The following is a 23877-nucleotide window of genomic DNA, read 5'->3' on the forward strand; positions in this document are numbered from 1 at the left end:
AATGGAGATGTATCAATCATGTATTCATTCACTGACTCTTTATTGAGCACCTCCCCTGTGCCACGCACATGCCCACGGCCGGGGCTGGGCTGTAGTTAGATACGAGTCCTGTCTTTCCCGTGAGAAACCTGATTCAAATAATCACTCGTCAGATAGTCAGGACCCCTTAGGATTTTTCAGTTCCTCAATTCCATGTGCACATAAACATAAAGAATAGTTTTATGGAACACAAATTGTCTTGTTTATTAGAAGGATCTAATAAATCTCATTTCATTTCTTAGATTAATTTTTTTCCAGACTGTTAGCTATAGATATTGTAATCCACTCATGATGATTTTCCACCTGTGAATGACATAATCCATTGTCCTGGATCATATTTATAATAAAAGTTACTATGAATTGAATATGCATAGTAATTTTTATTACAATAATATTTTGTCTTTATTTTTATCCCATTCTTAAAAATTGCCTTTTTTTTCCTAATAGGGAAATATGGAAAAATAATAACATTTTATCCTTATGTCTATAATAACAGTTGTGTAATACAATATCCCTTGTGTATCCCATTTCCTTCAGATTTAAATTTGGTTGATAGAACACAGATAAAAATGTAAAATGACATGTCTTTACCTAATCACTGGTAACCTGAGTGTGGCAAGAGCTAGACTTTTTAATTGCTTCTTTGTTTATTGAATTTCTTCTTTGGAAGTTGATATGTGGATTGCTTCATATACCACAAGTCAGGCTGTTAATTAAATCTCCTGTAAACGTTCTGGTTTAATCTGTAAAACACTGTCTTACAGTTTTCCCATGTTTGTAGGTTGGGTTGAATGTGGGAGGGAAGGGAACTATTTGTTGAGAGCCAACCAGTAGCCCTGTTTATATTTTTGCCAGCAGCTATTTGACCTTAGGCTGTGATTTCATGAAAAGATATTTGTACAATTTGGCTTCAGTCACCATCCCTCCAGCCCCACCAGAAGCAGATGTGGTTGGATTAGTAGGTAGCACTCTTCCCTCTGAGTCTAGCTTATGTGGACTGAGAAATTCTGTATCTGGAGCCATTTTTTACTAGGATAGGCAAGAGGCTCCAATGATCTGCAGCCATGACAGCTTTCTTGCTCCTTGTCATAACAGCAAGCCTGCTTTGATGTAGAAGAGGTACATAAGTTTTGGTTGATAATGAACCTGTCCAAAGCTTAAGATTTTATCTGGGTTTTTTTATTTATGTGATCCTTCTCTGCGAATTTCCGTAGGGTGGTTCTGAAAAGCTAATAATATTTGCCTTGGATTACTTCCAGACTTACTGTTGTCTAGCAGTAGAGAATTATCAAGATCAAATTCTCATCTTAAATTTACTTTTTTCTTACTCCTTTCAATAGAAGGTTCATGAAAATATATATAGTTTTAACAGTTCAATTTTGGGTGCAGTTTAGAGTTAAGTATCTGGAGGTGAGCTTTCTACTCCTAAACTCTTTTCTTAATCCCTAAAGGATACTTAAGCCATGAGTGCCAGGCCAATGGTTAGTATGGAGGACATTTCGATCTCTGGCAAATCTGTCATCAGTCAACATCACCGAGGACTGTAATAGGGCCGGGGGTGGGGGTGGGGGTGGGGAGAAGGGATGGGGTAGAGGGTGTATGCAGCTTGATATGTGATATTGTCCTTTCCTATGAAATACTTGTCCCCCACCCTGACACACATACACACCACACACACACACACACACACACAAACACGTTGAGAACCAATACCAAAGACCCTTGAAGAGCTAGTCCTCCTACACAGAAGTGCCAGTAGGAAGATAAAAGGTCAGCTCTACACACTATAATCAAAGGCAAGCCCTGAAGTCTTGCCCAGTCTTTATACTCACTTGGATTTTGTACCTGAGGGCACTCCTCATTTGCAAGCATTTGGATAAATAACAATGGTATCAAAGTATTTACTTAGACATTTTGGGTCTTCTAAATAATGCCAGACTATATTATACTTAAATCTGTTGAAATAACAGTTCGCAGAGTATTTAATGCATTGGTCTTAACCTAATTGGGGAGCATACACTCTTTTAAAATTTGCATGAATGATAGAGTCTCTAGAAAATGAACAACAGATACACAGAATTTTATACAGTTTCAGGGGAGTCAGAAATTTCGTGAAGTCCATACATGGCATAGGTTAAGAACTCAATGTTTAAAGCACATATGTTAGGTAATGAGGACTTCATGGAATGCAGTTGTTCTGACTGACTGTGCAGTTGGCCCCTGCACAATGCAGGATGGCCTTGGGTTTTTTTAGGTGGGCTGTGAAAATCCTCTCTCCTTTCTCTTCCTTTAGAATAGGATACAGTCCTCTCATCTTAATTCACCTGGTTGTCGCATTCCTCACTCTTCTGAGGGTAGTCCAGGTAGATTGCTACCTGGTTATACTTCTTCCTTCTCCAGAGTGCCTCTAAAGACTTGATGTGGCCCTGTGTCAGGACTCCACATTGCGTGCAGGATGAGGCTCACTAACCACAACCCATGAAGGCAGACTGGGGAAGTCCACCGGAAAGAGGCTTTGGAAGGTACTGCAGATCTGTTGTGGGTAACCAGGCCCAGAGAGCAATGAATTACATAGACAGAAATGAACATGTCTGCATTTTGATGATCCCCCCACCCACCCCACCCACAGGCAGGCACTTAGTCACTATTTCCTCTGTGTCTTCCTAACTGTTATACCTCAATTATAGCTCCCATCACTGCACTGGAATGATTTGTTTACCAGGCTGTCTCTCTTACTAGACTATGAGCAATTCCAAGAGAGAGCGCAGGACTTATTTATCTCTGTACCTCAATTCTGTGTCTGGGTTAAGGGGTAGGTTTTGGAGTCAGACTGTCTGCGTTCAAATCCGTGTTCTACACAAATGAGTAGGATCACCTGGCAAGCTACTTTTCCAAGCCTTGGTTTCCTGCTTTATTTTTCTTCTTCTTTCTTTCTCCCTCCTCCTTTCTCTCTCTCTCTCTCACTCTCTCTCTCTCTCTTTCTTTCTTCTTTCTCCCTTCCTTTTCTTCCTTCCTTCCTTCCTTGCTTCCTTCCTTCCTTTTTCCTCCCTCCCTCCCTTCCTTTTTCTTTCTTTTCTCCTTCCTTCCTTCCTTCCTTCCTTCCTTCCTTCCTTCCTTCCTTCCTTCCTTCCTCCTTCCTTCCTCCCTCCCTCCTTCTGTCCCTCCCTCTTTCTCTCCCTCCCTCTCTCTCTTACTCTCCCTTTCTCTCTCCATTCTTACCCTCAATTTCATTTGCATCTAAAATATCACACTAATAACATTTTTAGTTTATTGTGAAGAATAAATGAAATAATACTTAGCACAGTGACAGTCACTATAGATGTAATATTATATCTATTATCATTAATAATTGATTGTTGAACATCTTTTCCTATTCTAGTTCACCTGCCAAAAAAGCCTTTTAAACTAAAACTACTAAAGAACACATATTTCTGTCACATATTTCTTCCCTTGTCTTCTGTGCCCTCCCCTGCAAATTGGTAATTGATATTCTCCTCACCCTTCTTTATTTTTCACACTTGAACTTATTATTATCATCTAACATTTGATATGCATATGTGTTTAGTGTCTAGCATATAAGTTTCATGAAGGTAGGGACTTTGGTTATTTCAGGTTCACTGTTGTATCCCTAATACCTCGAGTGGTTCTTGGTACATAGAATATAGTCAGCAAATATTTGTTGAATAAATAAATGAATGGACACAAACACACCGGTACTCATAAAGCATCCTCACACTCTGCTGTAGGTAAGTCCCAGTGATTGTCACTTACATCTATGCATTAAATGTATACACTCCTTTAATTTGCCAAATGGTCATAGAGCAGCTTTTACTTTTTTCCTCTCTTTCTTCCGTGATTGGCTCAGGGAGAAAAAATATTTTCCAAAAGCATTGTAAGTATTGAAATGATAAGAACTTTGATATCCAAGCCACACCCTTCAGTAGGGTTACTGATAGAAATCATTGAGTGGTAGGTCCCTTCTCTGACAAGTGAGAAGGGCGATGGCTGGAGGAAGGGCTGATAAGCTCTCTATTACTTTGTAGAAGTGACTGCTATTGAAATGCTTGTTTCTGTCATTCCCGCTCAAAATCTTTCAATAACTACTCATTGTTTACACATGTAAGTTCAAACTCCTCAGTGACCCACTCACTCTGTACCTCCACAGTACCTTTGGGTCCAGCCAGATTAGATCATTCACTCTGACTCTTACACACATGCACGTGCACACACACACACACACACACACACACTTTTTCAACTGATTTTTTTCCTTCTCCACAGAGGCTTAACATCTATTTTTCTAGATTGTACTCTTTATCATGATACAATTACAGTGTTGTCTAGTCAGATATTGCCCCTCATTAATCTCCCATTCTTCCACCATAAATGCTGAAGACAGCCAGTTGAGTTCTTTCTCCGGTTTCTTTAAGAATGTTTACCCCACCCACCTGATCAGGTGGTGGCACAGCGGATAGAGCGTCGGACTGGGATGTGGAGGACCTGGGTTCGAGACCCCAATGTCGCCAGCTTGAACGCGGGTTCATTGGGTTTGAGCAAGGCTCACCAGCTTGAGCCCAAGGTCACTGGCTCAAGCAAGGGGTCACTCGGTCTGCTGTAGCCCCCCAGTCAAGGCACATATGAGAAAGCAATCAATGGACAACTGAAGAACTGCAATGAAGAATTGATGTTTCTCATCTCTCTCCCTTCCTGTCTGTCTGTCCCTATCCTTCCCTCTCTCTCTGACTCTCTCTGTCTCTGCCACACACACACACACACACACACACACACATACAATGTTTACCCCTCTTTTAAGGGTGCTTACCAGCCTTTCCCTGCATAAGGCTCTCTCTAGACTTGTCAATTTGTCTTGAGGACTAAGACTGTTTTCTTCTGTTTTTCTATATGTACCAAGCATTCAGCAAATATTTTCAAGGAAGTCTCTGGGTATATGACTACATATATTTATTTTTCTAGTGGTACAAAAAAAATTTTAGTGCCTGTCTACTGATCATATGTTAAATACAGTTTATTTTTCTCATGGTCAGTACACATGAATGTCTTTCACTATCCATTCTGTAGAGGGAAAAATCAGTAACAACTGTAAACATAAAGCTAGTTGGGCTTTTATTTTCTTTTTAATTTAGAAAATTAAATTTAAAAGGATGACATTGATCAGTAAGAGTACATAGGTTTCAGGTAAATGTTTCTATAGCATTTGAACTGTTGATTATGCTGTGTATCCATCACCCAAAGTCAAATCATTTTCTGTCACCATATATCTGTCTCTCATTACTGCCCCTTCCCCTAACCTTGCCCCCAACCCTCTCCCCTCGATAACCACTTCACTTAGTGAGGGGGTCAGTTTTCTCACAAGGTGTGGCAGGACCTATGTGGGTGGCAGACCAAGGAGGGAGCTCATTGCTAACTATGTTTGGGGGGCTTGAGACTTAACAAGTGAAAAGAAACAAGCAATAAAACTAAGACTTCCAGATCCTGCATAAATGAACTGGGTTTCTCTGTGTTACGTTCTCTCCTTTTCTTTACAGCATCAGGTCCATGTGAGAGACTGTGATTACACTGCCCCCTTCTGTTCCTCTGGATTGTTGATACTGGTGACTTCTCAAGTCTGGTTTGATGATCCTGACATGAATTTTCAGTTTCCAAGAAATGCTTGCTCAATGCAGAAAGAAAAGGAAATTATATGTTTAATACAAGGCATGATTTTACTCTATCAACTTATCCATTTTTATAGTTAACTTGACCATTGAATTTTGGTGGGAATTGTTGGTGCAATTGCATTGTAATTGGGTATTATATTTCAGAAAATGGATAAAGTCAAGGATCATAACAAAATTGACCAATTTATTTATTTATGTGTATTCTAAGAGGCTACTTAATTTCTTCTAGTTACTGAAACTTCCCTTACATGTTAAAGTATTGATCAGGGATTTTTTTTATTTAGGACAGAACCTCTTAGATTAAGAGCAGTTAAAGAACTATGAAGCTGCTTCTTCACATCTTGAAAGACAGTACCAGTTTCTGTGAATAGCACTGTCTGTGAAAGGACTTATCTCAGAACTTTTAAACAGCGTTGCTCTTCTTTCATTCTTTTCTTGCAAGTTCCTCTGTATGTATCTTCAAAGTAGTGGAGGTCACAAGGCACAGGCTTTGAATTAATACATAACAGGGGTGCCAATTAATATAGCTGGGCAAAGAACAGCATCCTTAGAGGTTGCTTGTCAGCTTTATGTTGTATAAACTCAGATGAAAAAGCTTAAAAGGAGGGAGAACATTAGCAGATTCATATAGTAACACAGTCAACAGTACCGCCACAATGCATCTGAAATCCTCATCAGCTTTTCCTCATTTACTCTCCCTCAACCCTAGTGGGAGCCACCTGCATCTCTCTCTTGGATCCCTGGACCGTTCTGCTCTCTGATTGCCCTACAACCAATCTTGCTCTTCTACAATTCACTCTCCCCACAGTAGCCAAAGCCAGCTTTAAAAAACTAGTATATTAGAGTCTATTACTTAACTTTAAATGGGTTAATGACTTCTCATCACCTTTTAGGATGAAATTTACACTCCCACCCTGGTGCATGAGGCCCACCACGGTTTGACCGCTGTCTGCTTCTCAGGCCTACCTTCCCACTTCTGCTCCCTGGGCTCCAACTCACTGGCTTTCTTGGTTCCTTGAACAAGCCAAGCTTAGCCGACCTCAGACATCTGAGCCTTTCTTCTTGCTGTTCGTTCCATCTGCCCAGAATATTCCGTCCCCAGAATTTCACATGGCTGGCTTCTTGCCTCAGCTTAAATATCACTTCCTCAAAGAGTCCCAACCTCATCTTCTTCTCTTCGCCCTGTCACCCTAGCCCAAGACATTCTTTACATATCACCTGGTTCTGTTTTATTCATAGCCCATGTCATGATTTAAACTTATTTATTTACTTATGTTCCTTGCCTGGAGTGGAAGTTGAGTGAGGGCAAAACCTTGTCTACCTTGTTCATCTCTGAGTCCTCAACAGGTAGAGCTTGCACCTGACCCATGGTCAACACTAGGTAATTAATTACTTGTTGAATATACGAATCTGGGTAACAGGTAAAGAACAAGAGGAAGACAGATGGAAACAGAAGAGACAAGATACCTGAAAGAGTTATAGTAAAGATAAAGTGGATTGATTTGATTATTGTCAGAAGCCAATGTAAAGGGAGGAATGAAATGATGGGTTTTCACTTAGACAGTAGAGAAATGCCAGTACAGCTATTAATGCAGAAAGAATGTGGTGGACTATTGTAGATGGGAGTGGCAAATGGATATTTGGCTTTGGACTTGAGTGACTTGAGTGAGAGATGCCGATAGGTCTATGTGAAGATGCCTAACAGGTACAAAGAGGTTGGAAAAAGTCCAAGGCCAAGCATTTAGATTTTGGAGTCATTTCCATAATGATAATAGTCCACTGAGACTGAATTAGGTCAACAAAGGACAGCATATAGACAGGGAAGAAGAAAATTGTTTATATGGGCTGATTTTTGCCCAAATATCTTTGTGTACAAGAAAGCATTCTAGAATGAGTGACATCTAACAAATGAAGAACAAGGGCTAAAGCTTCATGGGGCCAGAGCTGATGACAGGGCAATCTGGCTAGTGGAGAATGTATTATACAGACTGGGAATATTGAAACACTGCCATATGGTGCCCTTTGACCTGCCCAGAATATCTCTCTGCAGGAAGCTCTGCATCTTAAAGGGAATCTGTGTAACCTCTGCTTCCTGGCCCTTAGGCCTGTAGGGGGTCCAGAGTGAGGACTGGCTGAGGTTAATGATGAAGCTCTACCCTTCGATCTAGGAGCAAATAATCTAAAATGGTTCAGGGAGGGGGGGATGCGTTATAAAAACTACATTTGTTGAGCACTCACTATGGGCTTAGTGATGAACTAAGCATTTAATATGCATTCTCTTATTTAGTTTTCACCAAATTTCTGCAATTAGTACTTACCTATTTGGCAGATGAGCAGCTGTGGCTGGAGAGGTAATGTAACTTTTCTAGCTGATAAAAGATGGAGTTGCAGTTTGGCCCTAGAACTGCTGGTCCCAAAGCCCACACTTTTCACCAGGATGCCCTAATGCAGTGGTCCCCAACCTTTTTTGGGCCACGGATCAGTTTAATGTCAGAAAATATTTTCATGGACCGGACCGGCCTTTAGGGTGGGATGAATAAATGCACAAAATAAAATTATGTGACCGGCATAAAAACTGTGGTATTTTTAAATATAATTGTCGAACTTACGAGACAAGCGTCAAGAGTGAGTCTTAGACGGATGTAACAGAGGGAATCTGGTCATTTAAAAAAAAGTAAAACATTGTTCAGACTTAAATATAAATAAAACAGAAATAATGTAAGTTATTTATTCTTTCTCTGCAGACCGGTACCAAATGGCCCACGGACTGGTACCGGTCCGCGGCCCGGGGGTTGGGGACCACTACCCTAATGCTTCCCAGGTAATAATAATTTTTTTTTTGTATTTTTCTGAAGCTGGAAACGGGGAGAGACAGTCAGACAGACTCCCGCATGCGCCCGACCGGGATCCACCCGGCAAGCCCACCAGGGGGCGATGCTCTGCCCCTCCGGGGTGTCGCTTTGTTGCGACTAGAGCCACTCTAGCGCCTGGGGCAGAGGCCAAGGAGCCATCCCCAGCGCCCGGGCCATCTTTGCTCCAATGGAGCCTCGCTGCGGGAGGGGAGGAGAGAGACAGAGAGGAAGGAGAGGAGGAGGGGTGGAGAGGCAAATGGGCGCCTCTCCTGTGTGCTCTGGCCAGGAATCGAACCCGGGACTTCTGCACGCCAGGCCGACGCTCTACCACTGAGCCAACTGGCCAGGGCGGTAATAATTTTTAGTACTTAAATTTTGTTTCAATATTTCTTTGTATTTTCATTTTTCTCTTTCCATCTCACTATTGAGGATAGTGTGTTAATAAATCAGACAAATTTTATCAGTAATAATGAAAGGCGACTACAATTACTCATAAGGTTGTCCTTTTGTGCTGAACAAAAGTCACTCTTGTTCTTTCATTAGAGCTCTTCTGTGTTACACAATTGCCTAGAAGAACTGCTATTACTTACAGAAAGTCAGCCTCCCTAAACCCTCGGGATATCCCTAATTACAGGGCTTGTAGGGTATCTGAAATAGAAACATTGTTTTGGATCCTCCTCCACATTCACCCAACCTTAAATTATAGACATAACTCTTTTATTGAGGCAACTTGTTCCTGGAAATAATCACATGAACTAAATTGGTCCTATAAGGGTTACACCATGATACCTTGGAGATATGCTTCTGATGTCACACTTTGGTAATTGTCTTTATTTCTTTTGAAGTCTTCTGAAGTTGTGATATGCCTCTGGCCATAGGTTTCTTCTACTTATTCTTCATACTGTTGTTGATCAACCTTTCCAGGCTACTATGAGGCTTATACTGCTGTTCCATGCCCAAGGATTTCTTCCAGGCAGTAACAGTCTGCCATCAGAGGTTTCTTAGACCCCCTCCTTGGAGGTTTTAGGAGCTGTTGCAGTGGACATGGTTTGCTGCCATCCAATATCTTCCTTAATCTTTTGTAGAATCTTCCCCATTACAACTTGTCAGCTGTCTTAAACCAAAGTGTTCACTGGCACACAAGTAATGGCAGGAAGAGGCACCTGGTAGAGTAAATAAATGATTGGGATGGGCCACTTAGTCCTCGTTGGCTGAGAACCAAATATGAATGAGCTGCACAAACTAGTACTGCAATGGGCTTACATGTATATATTCCTCTCAAATATTTCTGAGATCGACAGAACTGCAATGAGTCAGCTCAGTTTGGGGCAGTTCTAAATGAACTCTAAATGAGTGTCTGACTTCATGTCCAGTAAATGTGTGGTGATGCAGGGTGGCACTTTCTTTAACCCTTCAATCATTGATTAATGAGCACTTTGTGGTAGGCATGGTGTTCCTTCGAGTTTCAAGAAAATGACTTCATTTTGGTTAGCTCCGGGCCTCTCTCATAGAACTTCTCACTTCTCTGGACAGTGGTCACCACTTTCTCCTGTGCGTCACTGACCTGTGTCCAGCCTGGACACAGGGAGTGCTTTCCTTTGTTGTGTTCTTCTGCGTTATCAGCCTGTTGAGGGTAAGTCTCGTGTCTGATTAATCGTTGCCTTCTCTACAGAGACCAATATAGTTCTTTGTACAACTAGATAGGTAAATATGTGCAAATATGAATGATAAGAGATATAGAGCAAAAGACATGTTTAAAGGAGCTCAAGGCTTCTTTTGTTGGCCCCAGCAAACTCAGTGCTGTTAGTAATTGGGGAAGGACTCTATGTTGACCTGATGAGTCAGTGGCTCTGCAGGTAAACTTAGGGGCGGTTATTCTTATAAAACACTGATGTTCTCCACGTGGACTTTATTGGTCGTGCTCACTGGGCAGTGACTTTCTCTTTCTTTCCATATACTTATAGATATAAATGTCCTTGGGCAAAATAGCAATAAAAGCTTAGAGTACCTTTGCTTACTCTCTGTGCATATAAGGAATTTATCACTTCTCCATCCCTAGCCCATTTGTCTATTTTTCATCTTAATTTATTATTTTATTTACTATCCTACCTAGGGGTAATCTTAGCCTCCGAGTCCAGGATAAATGGCATTTTAACGACATAGATATACGTAATTACTCTCAAGATCTCACTTAAATATAAGAAAAATTTGAGGGGCTGGTCAAGAGACACCAGGTTGACCAGTTTCGATTAGATACATAAATCTTTTTTGGAGGGTCACCCATTTGTTCATAGACATTCTTTTTTCCTGATGAATGGCAATCAGATTTATCAAGAAGATATATGACACTGGCTCCATTTCAAACAATTGCCTGATATCCTCTGGCAGCCACTGGAACCACACATTGCAACTGAGCCTGTCATTTCGAGAGACCCGAGGGTAATTGTGAGATGTGCTTGAGGTTCAGCTCATTGTCTGGAAAGGTAATATGCAGTTTTCTTGGGAGAAGCTATACAAATCTGCATTAGACAGCAAAAGAGTGACATTCCCCAAGCTACGTTTGAATTGTGTGCTTTGACCACTTAAATCAGCGGTTCTCAACCTGTGGGTCGCGACCCTTAAATCATATGCCCAGGCCCTGGCCAGTTGGCTCAGCGGTAGAGCGTCAGCCTGGCGTGCAGGAGTCCCGGGTTCGATTCTCAGCCAGGGCACACAGGAGAGGCGCCCATCTGCTTCTCCACCCCTCTCCCTCTCCTTCCTCTCTGTCTCTCTCTTCCTCTCCTGCAGCCAAGGCTCCATTGGAGCAAAGATGGCCCGGGCGCTGGGGATGGCTCTGTGGCCTCTGCCTCAGGCGCTAGAATGGCTCTGGTTGCAACAGAGCGATGCCCCAGATGAGCAGAGCATCGCCCCCTGGTGGGCATGCCGGGTGGATCCCGGTTGGGCGCATGCGGGAGTCTGTCTGACTGCCTCTCCGTTTCCAGCTTTGGAAAAATGAAAAAAAGTCATATGCCCAGTCTGTGTGTCCATATAGGTCCATCACTGCCAGGCTTTCCAACCCCACACCCCACTCCCCACACACTTTTGAAAAAAGATGCTGAATGATTGATGTGTAAAATGGCTGGATTACAAGTGACTGGTTCCTTGACAAGATATTTTTAAAATAAATCATATTTTTTCAGTCTCTAAGCACTTAAACCTAAGATTTTATTGTTCTATGGAAGTCTTGTCCCAAAAGCAGTTTATTTGTAAAAGCTTCTAAATTCTGGACCATAAAAAATATAAATTATGTTACTCATTCTTTTGGATTTAGGCAGGGCCAATTCTATGATGCTGTGATTACAAACTCTTTTTCCCCCATCTTTGGAATCTTTTTCATCTTTGGAATTATTCTCCTTTTTGGAACCAACATTTCAGGAGTAAAGAAAATTAGACATCCTACATGACATTAGTGAAAGGCAGAAACCATAGGCTGAGCCAAAAACACAAGCGTGGTGTGTTCCAAAAGGAAAGCTTATTTTAAAAGTGCCTGGGTGCAAGCGGGCTAAGACCAGCAAAGGGTGCCAGCACTGAGCTGCAGGAGGGAGTGGTAAATATTGGGGCTGTTGCAAGCATTTGCTGGTATAGGGTTGCCTGTACCTGAACATGCTCAGATTTGCATATCAGGGTTTGTGGCCTTGGTCACTGACTTGATTATGAGCAAGAAGAGGGGAATTCTGCTACAGAAACACAAGTTTCTTTTTGATATCACACAGATTTAATCAGTGTGGTCCTTTCTGGTGTCCTTTGTAAAATTTGAAGAGAGCCAAGAGGTCTGGAATCTCCCAGGAACAGCTTGGATCTGGTACCTCTGAGTCTGTGGCTAGACTTTCACAAACAACTATTGTGATTTAAACTCCCCTAATGGTCAGATCCCTCCCCAAGGCAAGCTTTCCCTCGCATTCCTGCAAAGGTAAACTTTTTACTACATTTCAAAGTGAAGGCCAGGAAGCCATTAAGAGTAAGAATAGCAAGCAAAATAACTACAACCTCACAGTGGGAGATGAGAATGCTAGGGGGAAGTTGGGTGAGGGGAATTTGATCTTTAAAGGGGCTCTGTAGCTAAAGGAGCACTGAACCTAAACCTAACAATTAGACTCTTGCTTGATTCAGTTAAAATTTCTGGATACAATTGTCCCTAATGATAGTTTATTTGTTCATATGTTCATTCATTCACTCACTTGCTTGATCTAGTCAGTTTTTGACAAATACTGTGGAGTACAGTTTCTGCACCAGGCACTGACGTAGGGTTGGGAAACTGATAACCTATGCTGTGAGTGTGTTGTTGCTCTGGCTCTGTGTGATGTCAAATGCAAATATTGGGGACCTACTGGGGATAGTTAATAAAAGGAACTCTATTGCTGAATAAGTTTCATGTAGTTACAAGGGGATTTTGAGAGTAGACAGGCTATGTGTGACCTATTGTTAATTACTTAACCTTTAGGAGGATCTTTTATCTCCCTGCAATGCCAATAGCTGAGGATTATTGTGGGAATTAAAAGAGACAATGTATGTGAAACTCTCTGGCAAAATTAGTTTTATTTGTTAATTTTAATTTATTTGTTTGGCCACAGACATAGACGTGAGCATTTTAGGTAACTGGTGTCAGTAAAATTTTGAAACTGGAAACCTTTTGATTCCTTTTCTCTTCCAAAGATGCTCCTTTTAAGGGTGTTTCGTTCTTCCATTCCAGTTAGACTCCACACTGGACACCTGAATGACCTCTCTGCAGTGCTAGTTAAGAAAGGCTAGTTTTTGCCATCAGTTCATTTCTCTGGGTCTTGACCAAATGAAAAAGGCCCTGCTAGCAAGAATTCCATGTTCTGAGAAATGAATTGAAATCAACTACCATGTGTTCTCGACCAATCGCACGTTCTGACATGACCTTGTTAGCTTCTTAACATATCATATTCTGGGGCCATTCTGAAGATGCTCTCTTGCTCCTGCAATTAAATTCAACAGACATTTATGGAGCACTTTCCCGATGCCAGAGCCCATGCTAGCTGGGATATCAAAATGAGTGAAAAACAATTCCCGCTTCATGGATTTCTTGCAAATAACTCAGAAGACAAGCAAAAGGGTAGCTGAATATGAAGTGGTATTCAGTATTCAGAACATCCCTGAAATTCCTAGCTTTGACTTCTCTCAAGTCCTTCGGTAAAACAGTTCAATTTTGTTCCTTGGCCTAAATCTTTCCCTTTGTTATCTGGCCTTAGCCCTTCTCTCTTCCTGCTGTTCCCCGTGTGCAAATGCCACTGGTAAGATTCACTTCAAACGACAAGGATGACATGCTTGGGTTTCGTTGTGAAAACATGCTTTCTACAATCGCTACACCAAAATGACTGTGCTGAATTACTGTACAGTGATAGAAATATTTTGAATGAGTCAGCCTGTTCATTCACTTTCTTCTACTCATCCTTGAAAGGTATAGCTAGTGTTTAAGGCAGGAGAATATGTTTTTAAATGAACTAATTCTCTATCTCCAAGGACAAATGTGCTCAGAGTTCCCAGTAACCCTTTCCTTTCTCCTGTTCCCCTCCCTGCAGGGAGAAGCAGCCTTTCAGAAAAAGGATCATCAGCAGCATGAATGAGTCAAGTGGTACCCTTCCATCCATTCATTAACATAAACCCCTGGCGTATGGGCGGAAAGTGGAGGAAGGGGACAGAGGAGGTGATGGAGCCAAGCATAAATATAATCACGTTGCCCATTACTTATTAAACACATGCTATGGGCCAAGCACTTTCAGAGCATTAGCTCTAATACTTACATCAATCCTGCAAAGTGGATACTTTTATTTCTAATAGTATCTACATGAGGAGATGATCCTCAGAGAGATAAGGAGATTAGCTCTTGATCATACATAGCTAGTTGCTACTTCTTTAAAACCCTGTTCTGCCTGATTCTAAAACCTGCTCCTTTTCATTATAACCAGGATTTGTAAACTCTCTTTCTTGCAAGATGCTTCTGAAGGTTCAATAAATTCCACTTATACACACATAAAACTATTTGGGGAAAAAAATCAAAATGCACTCTAGAGACCACTGACATTATTGCAGTTTTTGACTGATTGTTTTTTTAAATAAGTTTTTGAACTTAATACCTAAGCTTATTCTGACTTGAGACTGGTTGTATATTTTGGAATGACAACAAAGATGTCATTTGAAAATGGGTTTCCTAGGTAGGAAACAAAAGGGTGACAATTACTGGCCTACAAGTTACACTACTCCTATACCATGACACATATTACACAATAAACAGCAAACATAATAAAGACTATTCCAACTTATATAATACAGTATATGTAGCAAGCATCATATGGTAATATACCATGATAAACAGGCTGCTAGCAGAAAATCTGTAGGGGAAAGCCGAAAAGATCTTTTGTTGTTATTGTTTTTTATAGCTATTCTTAAAATATTGCATGTGTAATTGCTGGAACCCATTGTTTAATAATTGGGCAACTACATTCCATTTCCCCCCATATTGGCCAATCTGTTTTAAGAAATAGAGTCTGTATTTCTGTTGCTTGGGTGTCATACTGGTGAGGATCCATTTCAGAATATACAGGGTGTGGCAAAATGTCGGTTTACAGTTGTAAGTACTAAGAACAGTTTATTCTTGTATTATTATTTATTAATTATTGTATTATTTTCCATACAAACAACTGTAAATTTCTTTTGCCCCTCTCTGTATGTGTGAGTTGACATTACTCAACTTCATGGCCACATTGTGCACTCCTGACTTTGACCACCTGTTCCAGAAAATTTTACTTGTTTTGAAGAAAAACCTAAAAGGTGACTGCACATCTGTGCTTACTACAGAATTGTGTATACACATACACAAAATCTTAGACCCTATTAAATAGACAAAATGTCACCTTAATATCTGAGAAATACTTCCTTTTTGATCAGCATACAATTTTTTTTAAACAATAGTTTACTTAGAAGAACTTAATTGAGGAGACTTCTGTTGAGAGGTCCTATGGTGATATAATTTTAGGTCTTATTCATGTTTTAGGAGAGTAAAGTTTAAGAGTATTTTCAGGGAGAGACTGTAAGAGAAATGACTAGACTGAATTTTTGCCATAATCTCAAACTTAAAAAACATTCCCCCCAATGATTTGAGAAACAAAGAGAGGAAGGTTGATAGAGAGAATGGGGGGTAGGAGTGAGAGGGAGAGAGAGAGAAGCATCAACTCATTATTCCATTTAGTTGTGCATTCATTGGTTGCTTCTTGCAGGTGCCCTGATGGGGGATGGAGGATTGAACCCACGACCTTGGCGCACCAGTATGACGCTCTCTCCACTGAACCACCTGGCCAGGGCCCATAACCTCAAACTTTTATGTGAATCTGAGTCTTTAGTGGATGACCTCAAAGGTTCTCGCTTCTCTTCTAATTCAAATTCTTCCTTGTAAGGCTTTATGTAACAAGAGAGATTGCTGTTTGCTGCCTTTTCTGTTTCTTACCCAACAAATTACTTTCTAGTATGTCTTTGTAGATTTAACATCTGTATTTTATCTTCATTGTGCCATCAGTCACGGTATCTTTATAAGGGGAGACAACTTCATTTTATAGGTATAGAAGCAAAGGCCACATGAGGTCAAGTGGTTTGTCCAAATCATGTGTGAACTAGGTAGGAGCAAGAGCTGAATACAGCAGCAGGCGTCCTGCTGCCAGTAGGAGGCAGTGCTCAGACATGTAGACATTTCCAACCCTTGTCTTCTATTGGCAGGGCTTTGAGTATGAGGATGTGTGTGTTTGTATGTAAGCGTCTGAGTTCAGAGATCGTATAGAATTCAATATTTGAAGTTCCTGGCACTAACCTGGACGTAACACAGGTGTTTTATAAATTCACGTGGAATGAATGAACAGGTACCAGAAATGTAACCTTGTCTGGCAGGATGTAGTAGCGTTTTCATTTTTAACCATTGTGGAACTGATTATTTCTCATTTTGCCACCCCGTTTCCCTACAAAAGAATGAAATCTCCCCCATTACTAACAAATGCATCTATAATAAGCACTGTTCTTTAACTGAAGCTGCAGAATAGGAAGAGGAAAGATTTTGGAAGTAGAACTGAATTTCAGTCTTTGGGCATCTTTGTAAACTTCATGCCGCCACTGGAGTCTAACAAACAAATACAGCTACTTCTGCTGCCATCACAAATACTACTGGTATTTATTGAGCATTCACCTAGAGCCAAGAGATGTGCTAGGGGTTCTTATATGCATCATAGTATTTAATCTGCACAACACACCTGGGAGTCAGGTCTTAGTATCCTGACTTGACCCTGGCTCAGAGACATTGAATCTCTGTGCTGTGTCACACAGCCTGTCAGGCAGCGGTAGAGGATGGTAATGACTGCTTTGAGTGCTTGATGGCCAGCCCTCCATCAACAGCAGCTATTATGATAATGCAGGAGTCCTCGAGGCACTTAACACAGTGAGTGCACAGTATCTTAGTATGGGTAAGTTTATGAGATCAATTCCCTCCCTCCCTGATAACAAAGACAGTCAGCATAAAAGTGATCTCTGCTCATAGGAAGAAGAAACCTAAAGATGGGTTGGGAGTGAGAATGTGGGAAGTGATCACATTGTTCCAGAATTAAAATTGTCCTTTGGAGAATGTACTCTTCAGCACTCAGCTATGGGGGTGTGTGTCAGTGGGGAACAGGAAACAGTCTAAGACATAGTTTATGAATTCCACAATTTACCCATGGTGTATCTTGATGTGCTCTATAGGCTTGACTATCACTAAGAACAGTATGGAACATTCTTCCTTGCTCTGCCCTAAGAGAGATCTGTTGCTTTATGTTCAGCTTTTGGGCAAGTGTGGTTGGTATCCTGCCGTGTTCCAGCAGAGAGCTGCCAGCAGAGAATCATAACATGAGCAGTGCTATCTGCTGACACGAAGGACAGGACTACACTTACAGCCCAGACTTGGCTTCTTGCCTCTGGGGGAGGCACCCAGCCACGGGCTTACGGACAGCCTCCCTGCCACACCGCCGCTTGCCTACTCCAGCACTGTTCAATTCTCTCTGTCATATCGCTTTGTTTCCTCCAAGCCTGTTGTCTTCTCTAATCTCACTTCTCATTTGTTTACCTCCACGACGCTGCAGGAACAAGAAAGAGCATGGAGCAGAGGATGTTAACCAATCTTCACCCACTCCCTGGTCTCTCAGAAAGGTGGGAAAGAGGCCAAACATTCTCAATTTCTTGAGGCTTCAGATAGATTAAAAAGTAAGTATGCCTAAAGGGGGCTAGCAAAAGCAGTTGTTTATTTTTTCACAATTTTGACACAAAATAATATGAAGCAATACTGTGCAAAGAATATGGTATTTACAGGGTTTATTAAAAACTACGAATTTAGGGTGTGTGGTCCAACCATGGGGTCACAAGGTTAAGGCTGTCTAGTGAATTTTTTCAATCCTCAGAGAGTGTCTCTGTGAGTGTATATGCAATCTTACTTCGAAGAGAAGGTTCATAGTCAAAGTTTGCAGATTGCTGGGAACATAAGTCCCTGGCCACGTGCTCCCCCCCCCCCATTCTCTCTCATAGCTCTTGCTGAGAGGCTCTGCCCCGATGGGGAATGCAGACGTTTATGCTTATGTGTTCATTTTCCATTCCCCAGAAAAGGTTAAGAACTCGTCACCAAAAATAGCTTAACCTGTGAAACCCAGATCAATGATCAGAGCTTCTTATTTTTGAAATTCATGATATTCTTTTTTGTAATTGTAGTATTTTGTTATCTTTGTTATATAACGTATAATATAATTTCACGTTAACAAGTCTTTTAAATGACTTGCTGTTTTTTGTTTCCAACTGTATAGTAATCTTGAAATTCTCTAAAACTTGTTTTGCCTCTTCTGTATCCCCATTCTAGAATATATAAGGTTAAAAACAGGACACTGATCCTACTGCATGGGCAGTGGGCTGAACCCCACCCCGCTGCTCCACAGCTGCGTGAGACTGTGGAGGTGTTTTCTCTCACTGGTCCCCAGCTTCTCTGAGAAGCTGGTTATTTTCATTTCTCAAGTTCCTTTTAGTTTCCAAAGGCTGTGGTTTTCTTACTCCCATCCTCCACTCCATCTCAAATTGTCATGATACACTGCTCTACTTTGTTGGAAATAAAATAATACTTGTTTACTTTAAACTACAACCAGACCCAAAACTTCACAGGTGAGGTTCAGACTTATTTTTTTCTTAACCTGGTGGCAACTAAATGTTTGTTTTTTCATCCTGGTGAACAGTGTGTTTCTGATAATACTGAAGCCACTACAAAAACTTTAAAGTTAAGGTGGAAAAAAAATCCAACTTTTAGCTCAGTTAAGTTGCCCGACACAGACCTGCATTGATAGCTTAGGGACAGTAGATGGCGATATAAGTGTATCAAATAATAAATGTTCTCTTGATTGGTCCAGCATTTAAGATCTCAATGATTGAGGCCAGAACAGGTTAATACATTAGTGAAAAAAAAAAGAAAAAAAAGTCTAATTTAATCAGGTGTTGGAGTGTTAGCTAATACCATGAATGTATTCCATAACCTGATAGTCATTGAAAGAAAAGATTGTTAAACTAGAAATTCATCTGACTGCTGAGTCTTTTCAAGCGAAATCTTGAGGGGAGAGTTGGCAATTGGCAATAAACACATGTATTGGGTAAAATGTATCTAATTCAACTTCCTTCTTTTTTTTTTCTTTTAAATAGCATTTGTTTGGGATGGAGTGTGGCTCACATGGACTATTCATAGACGAAGGACAATATTCTTATTAAGAATGTGAGTCCTAAGACACTGGTGTTTTGAAGGGGAAATGGCTGACTTACTGTAAACTCTTGGCGGGGCCATTATTGACTGGCAGGATCAACTGGAAGCACTTTGTTAGTGGATTAGGTTGCCCTGGAAATGCCTTCCTGAAACTCTAATGATGCACTTAAGGGAGTCCTCTGGGACAGGAGTCAACTATCTCTTAGCAGGCCTGTCTTCCACCAGAGACCTCTTGAGACGAGTGGGGAGGGGTTGGGGGCACAGCCAAGGAGGTGCTCAGTGAGGAAAGAGCCCCAGAAAGAGGTTGCGGGTTACAACTTCTTACAGGTGAGCTAGATAATGACTTACCGGTGTCAACTGTGGGCATTCTGAGGGTAGGGGTGCTTCATGTATTCTTTTGAAAAAAACATTAATACCAGAAAGACTGTAAATATTTATTTAGTACTTATTTTATTTATGGACAGTGTTTGAGAGAACATGGTTTAATCCCCTTTTGTTAAACAAAAACCAGCTACTTTATAGTTTGAACGTTGGAGTCATACTGTGTGCTTTTTTTTTTTTTTAACAAGCTTTAGGGAGGAAATTTGCCCTTCAGCAGAAATTCAGTGCCTGTGCAAAAAAGGGTTTGTAGATTTTTCATGTGAAAAATCACTTGCGTTTCGCTCTCCTCTGGTTTGGGGCTTGTTTCTGGAGGATGGAGGTGGCAGTGGGGGTCTAAAGAGAAAAGGCTGAGCGAAGGCCCGTGGAAACTCCCGGCGTCCGCACGGGGCTGGGAGGGAAGTGGCTGCGCAGCGCGGCGTCCCCGCCCCGAGCCCGAGCGCCCGGAGTCGCGTGCCCACGGCCGGCGCGCGGCGGCCCCGTGCAGTTCTGGCGACCTGTCAGCGAGGAGGACGTGACTCGGAGCTGTCTCCGCTTTCTCCAAGCCATACTCCTTTAAGATGATGTAATAGTCATTTCCCTGGATGGTTTCTTGCCTGCACTGCTGAAACAACAGCAGCCCAACTGCACCGGGAACTGTGGAACCGCCCAGCTCCGCCGCCCGCCGAGAAGCCCGACAAGCCCGACGAGCCCGAGCCCAGGACCCGCCGGCATCTCTGCGCTTCGGAGGCACCGGCTCCCACCCGCTCCACCGGCTCCTACCGGTTCCCAACGGTCCCCAGCCGTCCCCAACGGCTCCCGACTGACTGGGAACATGGGAGCCCGTTCGCCCTTGCCCGCAGGTGGGGTGGCTACCTGGGACCCCCGCAGAGCACCTCTGTCCTTCCTTCTGCTTCTGGGCGTTCTGAAAAGCTTCTAAGCCCTGGTACCTTTTGCAACTCTTTTATGGTTTAAGGATTCTTGCTGAAGGTTTGATTTTTTTTTTTTTCCTGGAGACGCTTTGGTTGAATATTTTTCTCTACTCCTTCAACCCAATCACCTCTCATCACGGTTTAACTTTTTTGTGACTTGTTTTAACTTGAGATTGGAAGTGAATATATACATACAAACATACATACAAATATACATTTATATAAATATATATGATTATTTTCTACAAGCACAGCTCTCTGGCACTTTTCATTGATGGGCTCCTTGTGGCAGTGCATTCTGACTGTTTTACAAATGGGTATTTCTTCACAGGACTGAGTTTCCAGCACCCACTAAGGTAAGTTTTGAGGCTTATGGATTTTCCTGTCCAGCTGAAATGAAAAATCCCCTTTTATAAGATGAAAATTGCATATTCCCTTTTAATGCAGAAATACAAATAGAAATGTTTTCATTGCTGGAGACAGAGATGTATGGATAAACATGTAGATACAGAATAGCTTGAGAGAAGCTGTTTTATTGAAGGGCTGAAATCAGTAGTTCCAGGGCTGCTTATGTAAAATAATCTCTCTCCTCCCCTCCCTCCCTTTCCCTCCCTTTTTCTCTCTTCCCCCCTCCTCCTCCCTCCCTTCCTCTCCTCTCCCCTCTATAGCAGCTCTCTCTTTTTCTGACTCATGCTGGGTTTGAGGGAATAATTTTCCCTCTTTTCCTTTAGACAGATCTCTGAGTGACTGGGGACTTGGCCTGCCTTGTCTACGGAGCCTGGGGGAAGATCGAACGGAGATGAGTTGATTATATATTCCATGAAATAATAGCTCCCACCAGCCAGGCTTTAAACTACTTCACCTGTGGACTCTTCTAAATTTTGCTCTCTTGGGGAAAAATACTGGGGTAAGAGGAGGTCGTTTTTAACAAGTTAGCATCCTTCTTCCTCCCTTACAAGTTGATGTGAAGGATAAGGTTGTGACTCCTTTGGATTGTACCTTCAAATCAGAATCGAAGGAACAGAAAAAGAAGGGGGCAATGGCTCTGAGTGGAAACTGTAGTCGTTATTATCCTCGAGAACAAGGGGCTGCAGTTCCCAACTGCTTCCCTGAGGTCATGGAGCTGAATGTTGGGGGTCAGGTTTATTTCACTCGCCATTCCACATTAATAAGCGTCCCTCATTCCCTCCTGTGGAAAATGTTTTCCCCAAAGAGAGACACGGCTAACGATCTGGCCAAGGACTCCAAGGGAAGGTTTTTTATTGACAGAGATGGATTCTTGTTCCGTTACATTCTGGACTATCTCAGGGATAGGCAGGTCGTCCTGCCTGATCACTTTCCAGAAAGAGGAAGACTGAAAAGGGAAGCTGAGTACTTCCAGCTCCCAGACTTGGTCAAACTCCTGACCCCTGAGGAAATCAAGCAGAGCCCGGAGGAATTCTGCCATAGTGATTTTGAAGATGCCTCCCAAGGAAGCGACACGAGAATCTGCCCCCCTTCCACACTGCTCCCTGCCGACCGCAAGTGGGGTTTCATTACCGTGGGTTACAGGGGGTCCTGCACCATGGGCAGAGAGGGGCAGGCAGATGCCAAGTTTCGGAGAGTTCCCCGGATTTTGGTTTGTGGAAGGATTTCCTTGGCAAAGGAGGTCTTTGGAGACACTTTGAATGAGAGCAGAGACCCTGACCGAGCCCCAGAAAGATACACCTCCAGATTTTATCTCAAATTCAAGCATCTGGAAAGGGCTTTTGATATGTTGTCAGAGTGTGGATTCCACATGGTGGCCTGTAACTCCTCAGTGACAGCATCTTTCGTCAACCAGTATACAGATGACAAGATCTGGTCAAGCTACACTGAGTATGTCTTCTACCGTAAGTGCAAAGGTTCTTTGTATTTTTCCTGTGTATCGATTCTCTTTACAGATGTGTCTGGTCTTTGTGTTCAGTCAATGTCTATGGAATACTGTTTTGGGATTTTTTTTTCTTTAACTTGAGGTATAACTTGAGTATTAGAACATGTAATTCAATTCTCATGTCTTGCCTAAAGAACCTTTTATCTGTTTTTTCAGTGAGGTCAAAGAATTTTCAAAGGCCTCAAAAATCAGAAGATGCAAATGATATTGGTCTAGATATTATGTGGAATGAAAACAGACATGTGTATCTGTTTGCCAAATATTGAATTGTGAAGATAAGACGATGGTTAGAACTTGGCTGTTGGTTCGCGGAGGTTGTTAGACTCAGGGTGGATGAAGAGCTGCTGTCTCTTCTTTTATCTGAACTTTGGGGTCTATTAAGCTGGTTTCTGAAGACTTGCTTTCAACATGGGCTTTGAAAACACAAATGAATGTTATACCGAATGATGTGGTTTTGGCTAGATGGCAGTATAGACTGATGAAAGACCCCTCTGCTCCCCCCCCCACTCAAGTCTAAAATTTGCTTTTATAGGCTTTGCAAATCTGCTATTTGATTCTTTAGTATTTTGTACTGAGACTTGAGTTGCACTGCAGACTAAATTAAGCTGAACTTCATTTAAGATGCATCTAAAAGGAGCTAGAACCTTGAGAATTGTCAATCACATGCAAACATCTAGACAGCTGAGGTGATACGATGACTGACATCAAAGAAAACCAGAGGGGAATAAAGGAAACTGTTGGATGAAGCTTTTTAGTTAGGTTTCCTAGAGGTCAGTTCATTTGCTTAAATGACAACTTTCGGTACAGATTGCCTTGTTTTATGAAATGTCATTATTTTAGATAAATTATAAGCCACTGACCTCTGAAAGGAGAACAGTAAGTCCATCTATAAAGTTCATAGTTTGATTTCACTGCTGATATTCAACAGGCCTGGGAGTTGGGAAGTGAATCCATAAGTAATGTTTCTAGTGTTAACATTCAATTTTCTCTCCTTACTTTAAGGCAAACCCATACAGTTAGGGGGTTAAAATGTCTGAATTTATTTAAACATAAAGGTACAAATGAATTTCTTGGACTCATTGTTGCCTATAATTGTGTTTATTTCTTTGGAGATGGTGTAGGGAACCCTGGTGAATTGCTCAGTGGGAAGCATGTTCTGTACAGAGCTGTCACGTGTTGGGTGTTTAGAAGTGAAGTCGTATGGTTCATATAGAAAGGACAGCCTGTGTAGACACATGCAGTCAGCCACCCATTCTGGAGAGTGCTGATGTGTAGTAACAGGCATGATTTGGTCCAATAACCCTAT

At 41.7% G+C, this 23877-nt stretch overlaps 1 protein-coding gene across 1 annotated transcript in view; it reads left to right on the forward strand.

Annotated features, from left to right (window-relative positions):
- Window positions 1-20764: 20764 nt before the first annotated feature.
- The window catches only part of KCTD16 (potassium channel tetramerization domain containing 16), a 257528-nt gene continuing 254415 nt past the window's right edge, over window positions 20765-23877 (forward strand). The window contains exons 1-2 of the mRNA XM_066272877.1: window positions 20765-21015; window positions 21391-22530. Of these exons, the coding sequence (XP_066128974.1) occupies window positions 21699-22530 (832 nt within the window). The 5' untranslated portion in view covers window positions 20765-21015; window positions 21391-21698. The remainder of the gene's footprint in view (window positions 21016-21390; window positions 22531-23877) is intronic.

The sequence above is a fragment of the Saccopteryx bilineata genome, chromosome 4 (genome assembly GCF_036850765.1).
Source record: "Saccopteryx bilineata isolate mSacBil1 chromosome 4, mSacBil1_pri_phased_curated, whole genome shotgun sequence".
NCBI classification, from domain to species: Eukaryota; Metazoa; Chordata; class Mammalia; order Chiroptera; family Emballonuridae; genus Saccopteryx; species Saccopteryx bilineata.